Consider the following 15,755-nt stretch of genomic DNA (forward strand, 5'->3'; position numbering starts at 1 on the left):
TTTAACATGTGTTGTTGAGTGATTTTATTTCAGGATCAAGCCAAAGGACATTCACGGTTAATCAGGAAAATAAGTTGTAAATCAAAGATAATCAAATGAAAGTTTATCAAAATATTAAAGAAATAAAAGATACATGAAGAGTTTAAAGGCTTGGCAGGACTTGAAGTAAAGACTGAACCTCAAGAGACTACAAGACCTAGTGATTAAGAAGATCATACTTGGAAGAATGTTTGTAAGCACTTCAAATTCATTACTATTTAGATACGTGAAACTCTTTAGGATAAGAAGACTTAGAAACCATTTTTTCTAAAACCCTTGAAAATGATTTTGAAAAAGTGGTATTTGAGCTTTTCAAAATGAACTAGAATTTAAAAATCAAAAATGAAAAAGAGGACTGGTCAATCGATTGACCATTTTTTAACTGGGATCAGTTAGCCGAATGACTTCCTGGTCTGTCCAGCCGGCTGACTATTTTGAACATAGTTGAGTTAGCCGACTGACAATTTATCAAAATTAATTTTTTGAGAGATAGAATGGTGTCAACCATGTAATGCCCCGAACTTAAACTCGGGTCCGGTGCGTTATACCTGATAATATCCTAATAATCATGATCCATAACATATACAGCAGAAAACATAAATCATAATCTCCATATAGCATATATCATAATACTAGAATTTTCAATATTCTATCTATAAATCCATAAAAACCAACAATCACTTGCATTTCCATAAATACATACATCTCCAAAACATTTCAGTATGTTTACAAACATTCCTTTCATAACTGACTTAAAACATAAAGGCATAAAACATAAATTTTATATATCCCAAAAATAACATAGAAATATACCATTTTCTTTTTCTATTCCCCAATAATGCTATAAAAATCTCGAGCTCTTAAAGCTCGACCTTGAGAAAATCCTGAAAAAGATAAATTCATATTCGAGTAAGACACATTTCAGTAAGGGAAGAAACAATATACTAAAAAAGCGTGTGGCCAACATGAGGTAAAAAGATATCATTTTTATTTCATTTGCAAATCATCATATAACATTGAAATCATTTTCTAAACCTAAACAATTACACGCAAATATTTAACTCACGAGATTACCCAAGGATAGGGGTAATTACCCGCCCATACAAGTAGCACCTCTCTTCTCTGATACTTAGGTAACCCTAAGGTCACAATTAAAACCTACCAGAGCACTCACCTTACTCAGTAAGCCCTCAAGTGTAAGATTAATCTCGTACCCACACAGTTTAACAATAGTTTACCGGCAAAGGCCCTAAGGATAGGGAAATCTACCCGCCCATACAAGTAGGTTCCCTCTACCCTAGTACGTTATGCGACTACTGTCACATCTGTAACTACTAGTGCACTCGCCTTACTCAGCAAGCCCTCAGGCGAAAGGTACGCCTTGCCCAATCATAACATGTTCTACGTACGTACATATTTCTAATATCATAATATACTATTCTTTCTATCTTTATTCAATCATTCACATCCTTTTTTATTCATAACTTAACATTTCATTGTGTTTCACTTTAAGTGACTTTTTTCCATTTGTATCATTCACATTTCACATTTCATTTTATTGCATTGTCATTACTTGTCATTTCATTTCATAATATTTTCATTTCATTCATTTGTATTATAGCCGCTCTTTAGTCGTCATCAATCAGTCCACATAGAAATGCGCTAGAATCTGCTACAGTTAATTCACATAGAAATGCGCTAGAATCTTCTAACCCGATTTTCAGCTGTCGCACCTTTAGATGGTTGCATTGAACATACACATGCAATATTGTCCATATCATATTTTATTCTCATTGTTTTACTTACTTAGTCTGTATCTCATACATTTAACATATAATTTGTATAGATTCTCATGCCACACAATTTAGTAGTAAAATTCATACATATTTCTTATAAAATAAGTCAACTCACATTTAACATTTATATGCTTAAAATACATTTCATTTCTTATTTAAATCATCAAAAAATTCTTTTCACTTTCATTCGTTCACATTCACATATACATAATTATATCGACAATCCTAGGCTCAGAAAACATAAATTTTAGGGTTGACATTTTAATAATTCACACCAAAAACATACATATAATATAACATAAATTATTGCCTTTAATTTCATAAAATCTGATTTAATATATAATTTTTCCTTACCTGAATTCTTGAACTACACCGATAAGGACTCTGGAAAGATACCTGCGGCGCTCACCCGGATCTTGAATCAAAAATTCTAGTTTCATGTAATTAATCTTAAATAAAATATTATTTTAATATTTTCTAGACCCATAAATTCTAAATAAATAAATATACCTTTAAATATAGTCAAATTACCAAATTTCCCAAATTAATTAATTCATTTCTCCAAAATACTACCCATCTAGCCTTCCCTAAGCTCCACACACCTCAAAATAACATTTAAATTAATATTTAACACTCCTACTTAATTTTCTAAATTATGCCTGCGGGGTCCAAAATTACACCTGCGGCGCTCACCCGAGCCTTGAATCAAAAACTCTCATTCCATTTAAATTATTCCTAAATAAAATACTATTTAAATATTTTCTAAGATCATAATTTTCAATTAACAGTTGTACTCGCAAATTTAACTAATTTGTCAAATTTCCCAAATCTCACTCTCGCTTTGGAGTAGAGTTTAGAAAATTCCAATTGAAAAATTACTTACATCAAAATGACGACGATGACGACTAAGACCACGTGGTGGTACCCGATTGTCAATTTAACAGTAGATTTAAAGCAAAATTTAGAAAATGAGGAAAACTTACCTTTCCGTAGGAGCAGTGCCTAATCCGTTCTCATGAAAAATCTGCTTTAGTAGAAATGTCGGCAGCGAAACCAGGAATCCAACGGCACCTTCCGTTTCCCGATTCGTTGCAAATCCGCAGAGAAATTAAGAGAATGAGAGAGACGGAGACGGAGCGGCTACACATGAGAAATCTCAGGGAAGGGGGGTGGTCGCCTTCTCTAACTTCTTCTTCCTTTTTCTTATCTCAGTTACTTTATATATATATTTCTCTTATTTCAATTAGTTTTTTTTAAAACTAATGTAAAAATGTTTAATTTAATAACTAATTATTTAATTTATCTTAATTTAATTTAATTTCTTTAATTTTAATTTTTTTTCTTCTTTTTCCCACGTCATTCCTTTTATTTATTTATTTGTTATTTTATCTATTTTATTATTATTTCAATCATTTTAATTTTTCGAGTCTTTACAAACCGTCTGTCCGACATACTGACTAGTATAAAAATGACCCAATTGAGTGAGTCAGCCGATTGACTCTACGGGGATTTTGAATTTCAAACTATACGGAAAGTTTTTCAAAATTAATTCTATGATTTAATATCTTTTGAAAAGTTACCTAAATACTTCATGTCAACCTCTTAAATGAGAAAACTTTTTTTTAAGAAGTCTATAAATACCTCTCGGTTTAACCCTTTGCTCATACTTAGCACGGTATCTTACCGGCACCTATTTTCTGCATTTTCTGATAATCATTTGGAACCTTAGTCCCCATAATTCATATACATACATCTCAAATCAGTATAGATTCAATTGATATCATACGTCACACTTATTTGGTAAATCATACATTTTATATAAACTAGTTTGTAAAATATCATTTATGCTGCTATTAAGAGTTTCAAGCATCCCCTACTTTAGTTTTAGTGCAAATAAAGTAGTTTAAGAAATTTGGAGATGATATGCCAAAATCGTAAAATCGTGAAAATTATAAGAATTGACATTTATACCCGGTAAAACTTTGCAAATAAGCAGTCAATAAGTACATATAAATATAAACTACATATCCTGTGATTTCTTTTTCTAAAAATATTGATGTAAACAAATTCTCTTACCTTTTAACGTATAAATCGAAACACGAGCTCGTTGATCCAAAACTACGACATGGAATCCTCAAAACCTAAAAATCGAAGAACAATATTTTAGTATTATTCAATCTACTACAGATCTATTGAAATGAAAATGAATTTAGATCCTTACCTCGATTTTAGGGAAAATCTCAAAAATTTTCAAAACAGCGATCTGATCCGCTATAACTGTAGAGTTTCATCCCTTGATCCACGCTGAAACTTCCGATTGTAGAAATAGACGACGAACAGCAAAGGATCGTAGAGAGAGAGAGAGAGAGAGAGAGAGAGAGAGAGAGAGAGAGAGAGAGAGAGAGAGAGCTTTTGGGTTTTTCTTAACCCTTAAGCAACCAAAATCAATATTTATAGAGCCTTTGACCGAGTCAAATTTGTTGACGAGCTAACCACTCAATTCGTGGACGAAGTTATACCTTCGTCGACGAATTCATCCGGATATTTTCTTTGGTTCACTCGGTATTTCTTCGTCAACGACGCTCTGAATTTCGGCGACGAAAAACTGAAGGGACTTTGTCGACGAACATACTGCCTTCGTCGACAAACCCTGTTGTAATCCCCTTTTTACCCTTTACTTATTTATTTTACGGGTTTGGGTCTTTACACGTAAGGTTTGGGAAAAAAAAGGCAAACTAAGCCCTAGGTATATTGGACCATTCGAGGTATTGGAAAGATTGGTCTAGTCGCTTATAGAATTGCCCTACCTCCTACATTGCTGAGAATTTATGATGTATTCCACGTCTCAATGTTAAAGAAGTACGTTCCAGACCCTTCTCATGCGATAAGCTATGAGTCATTAAAAGTTAGTGATAATATATCATATGAAGAAGTACTAATCCACATTTTAGACAAGAAAGATCAAGAATTACGCACAAAGAAGATTCTATTAGTAAAGGTTTCGGCACAACCATGACAGTGAAGAAGCATCATGGGAACTAGAAGCAAAAATATGTTAGAAATACCGACATCTTTTCGACGATAGCAGGATTGGATAAAGGCACAACATTATAAAAGGTACTCATTTTAATTTTAGTAAATTTCGAGGACGGAATTTTTATAAGGAAGGGAGGATGTAATAACCCCAAAAATGTATAATGATAATAATGGTTACTAAAAACGAAAGTATTTCTCTGTTAGGATCCTTGTTTTTATGTTTGATGCCTAAGAAAGATCTTGTCTAAGCGAGTGTTCAGAGACCATTGTGGTTGAGTCGCTCCCTGAAGGTCGGCTTGGTCAAAATGAAATTTCATAGGATAAACAGGGTAGACACCGTTTGCACACATAAATAAGTACGCATACATAAAATGTTTTGACTAACATAATTTGTAATAATAATAATAATAATAATAATAATAATAATAATATAGGTATCTTATGCACCACATAAGTCATGAAGCTGTGTGGGGTCCACATAAGTACCGAAACTGTGTAAGGTCTACAAAACTGTGTGAGAACTATTAGAGTTATGTAGGACCCACTTGGGTTTCAAAGTTGCGCGGGGCCCACATGATTTTTCGAAATTCAAACGTAATTCTTTTTCAATATATAAATACATTAAAGCATAGTTTAAAAATAATAACAATGATAATAATAATGATTTCAAAAAAAAAATTAATTAAATTAATTAAATGAGAGTGTCAGCAAACACTCCCATTTTTCCACCTTATCCCCATCTCCATCACATACCTAACCCATACCTAGCACATCCTATGTCCATTTCTTTATTTTAAAAAAATTATAATTTCAACCATCTCCCCACATTTTTATAAATTTTATTTTCTTCCTCAACATTTTCCTATAAATAGGATGCTCTTAACTTTTATTTTTCACAAAAAATTTTCAAAGGAAGAGAATGATTAGAGTAAGTGAAAGAATTAGTGGAGTGAGAATTTTTGTTATAATTAAAATTCCTACTCACCCACTTTTCCTATCTCATTTTTTTTTAGATATCATTACAAAAAACCCCTTTAGTGACGAAATTGAATCCGTCACTAATAAGTTCGTCACTAAAAATAAAAAAAAATCGGGGGAAATAGTTTTTTGAGCATAAATTACCCCGAAAAAATATTTGCGATGATTTATACAGTATTAGTGACAACTAATATCTGTCACTAAAAGATTCTTATTAGTGACGAATAAATAATCGTCACTACTATTAATTTTAAAATAAATTAAATTTTTTATTTCAAGTATTAGTGACAAATTGGTATATTGTGACGCCCTAACTTGAGTCTATCAGGGAGCACTGCGTCTCTCCTCCTCCACCTGGACTAGACAATAGGGGGGCGGGCCTTATCAGACTAATGACAGGCCCCACAAACCAACACGTGTTCTTTTCAGTGTGTTTTGTCCTCACTCACACACTTCCTAAGAAAACTTCCCAGGTGGTCACTTATCCCAAGATTGCTCCAAGCCAAGCACGCTTAACTATGGAGTTCTTATGGGAAAGCTCCCGAAAGGAAATGTGCACCTTATTGATATGAGTAGTAACATATAATCTTTTAAGTCTTTCATTCATGGAGTTTCACATATATTCGTCACTATTGCCCTAGTATTAGTGATGCATTTGAGACCGTCACTAATAATTGTCGTATTAAAAAATAAATTAGATTATTTTTTCAGAGTATTAGTGATGAATTTATTTATTCGTCACTATTTGCCTATTATTAGTGACGGATTTGGCACCCGTCTCTAATAATTCACGTATTGAAAAATAAATAAGATTTTTTTTGTTTCAGAGTATTAGTGACAAATTTGTTTATTTGTCACTATTTGTCTATTATTAGTGACGAATCTGGGAACCGTCACTAATACTTCACGTATTGAAAAATAAATAAGATTTTTTTTGTTTCAGAGTATTAGTGACAAATTTGTTGTTTCGTCACTATTGCACCAATATTTAAAAATGATCTCAATATTTTTGTTTTAGAGTATTAGTTACGAATTAATATATTCGTCACTATTACCTTGGTATTAGTGACGGATTTTAAAACCGTCACTAATGTTTTCCGTATTTTAAAATAATTTTAATTTTTTTATTTCAAAGTATTAGTAATAAATTTTGAAATTCGTCACTATTTTCCTTGTATTAGTGACGAATTTGAGGATGTCACTAATACTTCACGTATTTAAAAAAAAAAAAAAGAGGCAAAGCATTAGTGATGAATTTAATAATTCGTCACTATTGCCCTACTAGTAGTGATGATTATGGATTCATCACTACTAGTCCTTTAGTAAAGTTTACCCTAATCTTCATTCTCTTCCCTCCTTTTCCTTTCCTTTCCCGCTCTGCCTCTCTGCGTTCTCCCGATCCCTCTCCTTTTCCTCTTCCTTCTTTCCCCTCGTTTCCCTCCTCCCTTCTTTCCCCTCCTTTCCTTCCTCTTCTGGTTACCCTCGCAGCCGCCCCCTCCTTTCCCATCTCCCTTCTTTCCCCTCCTTTCCTTCTTCCTCCGGCTGCTCTCGCAGCCACCGCCGCCGCTACCCACCACTCGCCGTCGAGTCTCTCTCTCAGCCGCCTCCGCTTCCCTTCAAGCTGGTATTCTCCGGTCTCTCTCTCTCTCTCTCTCTCTCTCTCTCTCTCTCTCAGTCTCACCGTCTCTTCATCACCACTGCTGAGCCGGGTTTGTCCCCGTCGCCTTCACCGTGAAGATCAACCACCGGAAGCCTTCCAACCTTCAAGCAGGTATATATATTTCTTTGAACTCGAATTTGAAGAATTTGATTTTTTATTTTTTTTCATTTTAATTTGATGTATATTTGTAGTTGAAAGGATATTTGCCATTGTTCAGTTGATTTATTTTGCTGCTACTAGACTGAATCATTGAATCCCATTAACATTTTAAAGCACTATAAGTTATATAAATTTTAAATTCAAACTTTAAAACTCAAGCATGAATTCATAGATTTATAAACTTCAAATTAACATCTTATATAAGCTTAAAAATGTCGACGCATGAAATAAGAAAAAATCCATAATCCAAGTTTTAATTTTTTAAACACTAACAGTAACCAAGCCAAGTTCAAAATTGTTATTGATAAATAATTTATTCTATTTAAAATATTAACATATTATATAATATATATTTTTAGTTTTATACATTTATAATATATCAATTTGTTTCAATTAACTGTGATTATTGAATAAGCCAAACTAAAATTGAACCATTAATTGGAAAAGTTGAAAACTACGTATTAAAACAAAACCAAAAAATGCTTACTCCAATTTTAGTTCAATTTTGTTATTTGATTTGTTTCATTTTTTTGGGTTAAAATTTTCATTATTTCGTGTTCTTTACTCCTATTATGATCTACCCATTTTTCTTGATTTTTACTTTTACCTTATTAACTACCATCTTCGCCATCACCACCACCACCACAACTAGATCATCATCTCAATCTCAGGCGATTTGTATTTTATTCTATTCTATTATTCATATCCTGGAGAATAAAAGGAAGGAAAAAAAACAATATTCAATATGTCATTGCTCAAATTCTCTGGCAGGGATCTTACTTAGATTTAGGTCAGAATTTGCATTTTTCACTTATTGGATTCTTGAAAAAAATTGCACCCATTTGAGAATTATTATCGAAAACAATATTATGAAGTATAAAAAACTAAAATAGGAGGGAGAGACATTAAAGAAACACAACTGACAAACATGACTTTATGTTAATAAGGCTCCCTGGCAGGGCTGTCGTCGACAAGTCTTTGTTGTTGCCCTGCACCAAAAACACATTCATATGTTTTTCTCTCTTTGTTTATAAACTCTAAGTATAAGAGCCACACCATAAATAACACAACTTTTTTTTTTGTTTTTTTTCTACTAAAGAGATTCGCACATATGCATGTCGCTAAATCTAGACCATTCATTGACTCTCTAACGATCGCAGTCATATCTCATCAAGCCATTCTCAGCATCTAATTGAACTGGATCCTCTCCCTCCCACCTCACCCACACACACACACTCATAAGAGAAGTATACATAAATCATTGGGAAATGTTAAAGGATGCGGACTCGAGATGACACAAACCCATGTGGCAAGTGATCCGTGGGTGTAATAGTGTGGCCCCATACTGGTGTACCTAGTGATTACTTGTCTGATGGGGTCCGTATCATCACAGCTATAAATCATTTTTAATGTCCCAAAATGAAAACAAGGATGTATCCCATTTAAATATTATAAAATTTAAAACAAGTTGTTTTGTAAAATTTATAAATTTATTTAAAAATGATTTTCTTCTTTCTCTTATCCATATATGGGCAAATTCAAATAAATTTGTCTAATGAAAAAAAGTAATACATAAGAATGATTGATATTTTATTTTTGTTTTAAATCCACGGGAATCCAAAGAGTATTAAAGTGAATTAATATGTTTTTATAATTTTGTGAGATAAATTATAATTTTTTGGCTTAAATTATAAACTCATTTTAAAGGGTAAAATATAAGATTAATAGGTTTTCAGTAACTACCAAAAACCATTGAGACACCACCACTTGTCCCATTCTGATTGGCCACAGCTCCTCCCCTTCCTTATATAACGCTCCATCCTTCTTTCCTGTCCGCCATGCAAGCCACATTCACCAGCATCAGAGATTAATTAGAAACAACCCAGAAATTAATCAATTTCCAATCTCGCTTTCTCCTGCTCCCCTGTCTCTGTGTGTGCGGGTGGCGGGCGCCGATCGGCAGACATATCGCTAGCGATGGGAGACGAAAGCAGAGAGGCGTTGATTAAACGGAGAAAGGGGATCACGCGCTGCATATCCCACGCGCAGGACGAGCTGAAGAGCTTCAGATCGTGGCTGCGGTGGATGTGCGTGGACCAATCGAGCGCGTGGACGGCGTGCCTCTCCTGGTGCCTGTTCCTGCTGCTGGCGGTGGTGGTGCCCGCCCTGTCCCACTTCGTCCTGGCTTGCCCCACCTGCGACTCCCGCCACCACCGCCCCTACGACGCCATCGTGCAGTTCTCCCTCAGCGGCGTCGCCGTCCTCTCCTTCCTCTGCCTCACCGGCTTCGTCAAGAAGTACGGCCTCCGCAGGTTCCTCTTCTTCGATAAGCTTTATACCGAGAGCGAGACCGTCCGCAATGAATACACCCTGCAGCTCAATGTATGTCTCTCTCCCTCTCTCTCTCTGCCGAATGCTGATTATTGAAAATGAGTTTTATTTGTTTTGTTTCCTTGATTTTATTCCTTTTATTTTTTTTAATGATCTGTTGTGTGAATCTTTGGGTAGAACAATATTGATTTCGAAGTTTTGAGAAATGGTGTTTTTTTTTGCCACAATTGGAACATATTTATGTTCTTAATTTTTTTGGGTATAATTTAAATATACAAAAATCACCTTACTGTAGGCCAATTATGAACCCTTTATTATTATTATTTTGTTTCCCCTTAAATCAAGTCTATTTTGATTTTGCATCTTCTCAGAGATTTTGAAATTCAGAAAAAATATAATTAAAAACTTCATGGTGTTATGATCAGAGCATGAGGTATTGTATTTAAAAAGTAATTAAATAAGTAAAGTTTAAAATTTCATATTTAAATTCCAGCAATCAAGCCTTTGGGTTCATTCAATGGGCTGGAAGACAAAAAACAAAAAAGGCATCCATGGATGGCAGTGATGGGGAACAATCTTCGCTGATAATGATTGAACACAAGCTGGCTTCCTCCTTAAGTCAACAATTGAACAGTGCAAAATCCAAACTCCTACCAATAGTGCAGGAAATTTCGCCCTGGATTTTGCCCTTAAAGCATAATAACTTAAATTACCCTAGCTAGCTACCTTTGATCCTAGAACAAAAATAAATTGAAGAACATCTTCTGTTTGTCGCCGTCCGGTCAATTAATCGTCAGTCAATTTCAATTCTGGTCAACTAAGTGTATTCCTATTTGCTACTCCTGTTCGGTCAACGCGCTGACCGGCTGAGATTAAACGCCCATTGCAGAGATCACTGTCCCTGTTACTGGTGTTCGTGTTGCCGTGCTTCGCGGCGGTGAGCGCCTACAAGATATGGTGGTACACCTCGGGGGCGTCGCAGATCCCGTTTCTCGGCAACGTTTACCTGAGCGACGCCGTGGCGTGCGTGCTGGAGCTCCTCTCCTGGCTCTACCGCACCACCGTCTTCTTCCTCGTCTGCGTCCTCTACCGCCTCATCTGCCACCTCCAGATCCTCCGCCTCCAGGACTTCGCCCAGGTCTTCCAGGTGGAGTCCGACGTCGAGACTGTCCTCCTCGAGCACCTCCGCATCCGCCGCCACCTCCGCATCATCAGCCACCGCTACCGCTCCTTCATCCTGCTCGCCCTCACCATCGTCACCGCCAGTCAGCTCGCCTCCCTCCTCAACACCACCCGCTCCCATGCCGATGTCAACATTTTCCGAGCCGGCGAACTTGCCGTAAGTAGCCACATTTTGAAATGTCTTTTAAAGAATAAATACTTATTACTTAAAATTAATTACATTTTGGCATACGTTTAAATGAGTATTTATTTTAATAAGTACTTAAATTATTGTTTTTTTAAAGATAATTTTCGTTAATTTTGAAAAATATTTTTTTTTCTTTCTAAATTTTAAATTTTCAATAATTATAAATATTTAACTTATTTTTAATATTTGAAAATTTATATTAAAAATGTAGAAAGTAAAAAGTTGGGATGAATATACAAAATAATTTTTTATTTCTAGATTTCAAAATAATCATAAAAAAGGTAAATTATTTTTTAAATTTTATTTAACACAATATTTTGAATAATAAATTTTGGGACTTAAATTTGACTTTGTGTGGATTTAAAAGAAATTTTATATATAAGTCATACAAATTAAAGTTCAAATTTCGAATTCCAAATTTCATGTCCCATATGTAAAATGATAATGAGAAATCTACGAAATAATAAAACTAGTTTTTAGTTGCTTTATCTATTTAAAAATTTAGAAAATTATGTGATATTTTAGCGATTATTATAAACATTTAAAATAAAAAATAAAATTATTTTCACTGACAAATAATGTTAATATAATTTATTTTTATTTATTTATTTCATATAAATATTATAAAAATGAAAAATTAGCTAATTTTTTATAATTAATAAAAAATTTAAAAATAAAAATATTTATTTTTCAAAATTAAACGATCCTAAGTATTTCTTGGCAAAATATTTTTTCTGAAAAAAATACTTATTTAAAAAATACTCATAATAAATAATCTCAAATTATGAAACAATGAAAAAAAATGTAATAAATCTAGAAAATAATGAAAAATGTAACAAAAAAAAACTTATAATAAATAATCTTGTACTAAAACTCCATACATAAAGTAATAATTAGAAATTTAGTAAATATTGAAAAATATTTTCTCATTTTTCTATCTATTAAAAAATTAAAAAATGAGGTGATATTTTTATAATTACTTTAAAATTGTCAAATAAAAATAAAATTAATTTCACAAGCAAATAGTATCAATATGATTTATTATTACTAATTTATTTCATACAAAATTTCAAATTAGTATTAGAGTAAGCACTTTTCTGATTTCAATAAATAGTTTCAAAATTAGATAGATAAGAGTGTATTAAACCAACAAAATATTTATATTTATATTTATTTATTTTTGGTTTTGAGATTTAAATTTTAAACGGGAATTTGATTTGGTGTGGATTTTGGAGCAGCTGTGTTCGGTGACATTGGTGACGGGGCTGTTCATAATATTTCGGAGTGCGACGAAGATTACGCACAAGGCGCAGGCGGTCACGTGCCTGGCGTCCAAGTGGCACGTGTGCGCCACCATCGACTCTTTCGACACGGCGGATGCGGAGACGCCGAGGGCGCCACCTCAGGGCGGGTGCGCCGCCTTTGATGGCCAGGTTCTTCCTCTCAGCGGAGAGTCGTCAGATGGGGAGGACGCGGCAGGGGAGGAAGATGACCTCGACAACACCAAGCTTGTGCCGGCCTACGCCTACAATACCATCTCCTTCCAAAAACGACAAGCCCTCGGTGCGTTTCATCTCTCTCTCACTCTCTCTCTCTCTCTCCGATTTTTTAAAATCATTGGGAATTTAATTTTTAATTCTTAACTTGGAAGAAAAGAAGGATGACATTTTAGGATCAAAAATTGAAAATTAGCATTAATGATCTATTTGGTGCGCAAAGAATGTCATAAATTGAAAAAGGATTAATCTTAAAATTGTAGCATTTTTTTATATAATTTTTTTATTTAATTCTACTCCCGCTACATTTAATCCCAGATCGTTGTGGAAAGATTTTTTGAAATTTATAATTGAAAGTCTAAAAGATAATAAGATTTATTTCATCCACAATCCCTTCTATGCTTTAAAAAATAGTATGAAAATTACTAGTAGTCTCACTAACTTAAAGACAAATTTTGTTTTTCAATCCAAGGTTCTCAAATAAAGGCACTTTTAAGATAAGAAATCCTAAAACCTAATCCATCCAAACACTTAAGCTAACAAATATTATTCTACTTTACGGTTGTAAATTATTTCTTTCTATTGCCATTCTTTCAAAATAAATCTATGAGAATGTCTTGGAATCAAAAGAGATGTCTTGGAATCAAAAGAGATCAATCTTTATAATTGTACATATTTTCTACATAATTTTTTATTTAATTCTACTCCTGTTACATTTAATTCCAGCGTATAAACCCTTACCGAAAGTGTTTTTTTTTTTTTTTTGTGTGATCTAGGATTGAAAGTCTAAAAGATAATAGAATTTATTTTACTCACAATCCATTTATACCTTTAAAAATAATACGACAATTAGCCAAAAAACACCCTTTTAAGCAATAGTCTCACTAGTTTTAAGACAAATTTTGTTAGTTAAAACCATTCTTCAACGAAGGTTCTTAAATAAAGGCACGATTAAGGATAAGAAATTTCCTAAAACCTAATCTGTCCAAATACTTAATTAGGCTAACAAATATTATTCCAATTTACCATCTTAAATTATTTCCTTCTATTGCCATTATTTCAAAATAAATCTACAAATTCTAAGTATAAATATCCAATTTAATTAAATAAACACGTTATAATAATACTCAATTAGATTTTTTTTTTTGAAATGATATTAGTGTTCAAGGTTCTTTTGAATGCTAAACTAATCCACTAGAATAATGGGTCTATCTTTCTACCATTTTTTACTTAAATATCAAGATATTATTTCAAATGAAAAGTTGTAACTCTCAAAATTTGAATTCGGAAAAGTCTTGAGTTTACCACCTGAGCCACCCTTGGGGGACAGGAATACTCATTAAATATATCTTACATAAATGTGAAAATATATGAGGTTTTCCGATTGAATAAAAGCCACAATATTTAAAAAAAATATTTATTGCTATCTTACTTGTAATTAATATAAGACCCACATACTTACCAACCAATTGTTAATTATATATTTAGCACTCCTAGGAATTACAAGTATCTTTCTCAATCTTAATTATTTACCAGTCATATATAAAATATTTTTTAGATTAGGTCAATGAAACATTTTCTCAAAATTATCTAACTATTGTCTCCTTTTTTGGGAAGGGGTATTGAAATTTTTTGACAAAATTAATTGTATTTTCTTTTCTCAATGTGCCGTGCTTACTTCAATAATAATAATAATAAAAGGTAGTAAATTAAATGTATCTTTCAATTGATTAATTTACTTCCTAAAATTAGAAGTTAACATCATTCAAATCAAGTCTAATTCCTTGAATGAAACCAGTATTACCCACCCCCCCGGCACGCAATCCAATTAATCTAGTATAAAGTGGATTTGTAAAATGATCAGAATTTGAGTTTTGGGGGTTTTGACTTTTTATTTAAGATAATATCTTAATATTTAAGTGAAAAAAGGTAGAGGAGCAAACTCATTATTCCGATAATTTAATCGAGTGTTTAAAGTGTCTCAACCACCATCGTTTTAAAAAAAAAATGTTAATACAATTAAAATAATATTTGTAGGCGATCATAAACTAATTTTTCATTTTTCATTTTTGTTGGAATGGGATATATGCATGCATGCATGCAGTGACGTATTTCGAGAACAACAGAGCAGGAATTACAGTGTATGGGTTCATGCTAGACAGAAGTTGGCTTCAGCTTATTTTCGGAATTGAGCTCTCTCTCGTCCTCTGGTTGCTTGGCAAAACTGTTGGTATCTCTTGATCCATTTATTATTGTTGTGTCCTCTTCCTCACATACAGAGAGAGAGAGAGATGTGGAGTGGTGGGAGTTTAAATCATTATATTTTGTGTGGTGAAGGGAATGTTCATACCAGTTTAGATCATTATTGTATAATTCATTTTTTGATTTTTACATTTCTTATTGGTTTCTTGGAGAATTTTTGTTTTTCAATTCTAGCTTTTCTGTGTAAATAATACCGATATTTTTTATTTTAATTCTTTCGCACTTATTAATGTATTGGTACGTGTAGTCCCATATGAATTAAAATGGAAACCAAAAAAAAAAAAAAAAACAATATTGATGATGTAAAAAAACCCAGCCGGACCAGCTCAAATAGTAAGGACGATTTATAACTTTGGTGACCCTAAGGTCACAAGTTCGATTCTCTCATGAGGCATTATGCCGGTGAATTATCAGGAGTGCGTTAATGAACGGGCGACTTTTACTCCCACGGGTTTGGTGTCGCACCATAGTATTCAAAATAGCACGATGATGACTAGAGTCCCGAGTTATAAAAAAAATAAAAAAATCGATGATGTATTTTATTTTTTGAAAAGCTTTTACTAATGTTCATTAATGTATTTTGACACAAATTAATTGACACTCAAAGTTCATTAATGTAAACACAAGAT

At 33.1% G+C, this 15,755-nt stretch overlaps 1 protein-coding gene across 1 annotated transcript; it reads left to right on the forward strand.

Moving 5' to 3' along the window:
• Positions 1 to 9,503: 9,503 nt before the first annotated feature.
• LOC131164528 (uncharacterized) lies at positions 9,504 to 15,338 on the forward strand. Its single transcript, XM_058121795.1, has 4 exons — positions 9,504 to 10,050; positions 10,889 to 11,338; positions 12,607 to 12,931; positions 14,969 to 15,338. The coding sequence occupies exons 1-4, from the start codon at positions 9,646 to 9,648 to the stop codon at positions 15,103 to 15,105; spliced, it is 1,317 nt and encodes a 438-aa protein (XP_057977778.1). The 5' UTR covers positions 9,504 to 9,645; the 3' UTR covers positions 15,106 to 15,338.
• The last annotated feature ends 417 nt before the right edge of the window (positions 15,339 to 15,755 follow it).

Source organism: Malania oleifera, chromosome 1 (genome assembly GCF_029873635.1).
Source record: "Malania oleifera isolate guangnan ecotype guangnan chromosome 1, ASM2987363v1, whole genome shotgun sequence".
Lineage (NCBI taxonomy): Eukaryota > Viridiplantae > Streptophyta > Magnoliopsida > Santalales > Ximeniaceae > Malania > Malania oleifera.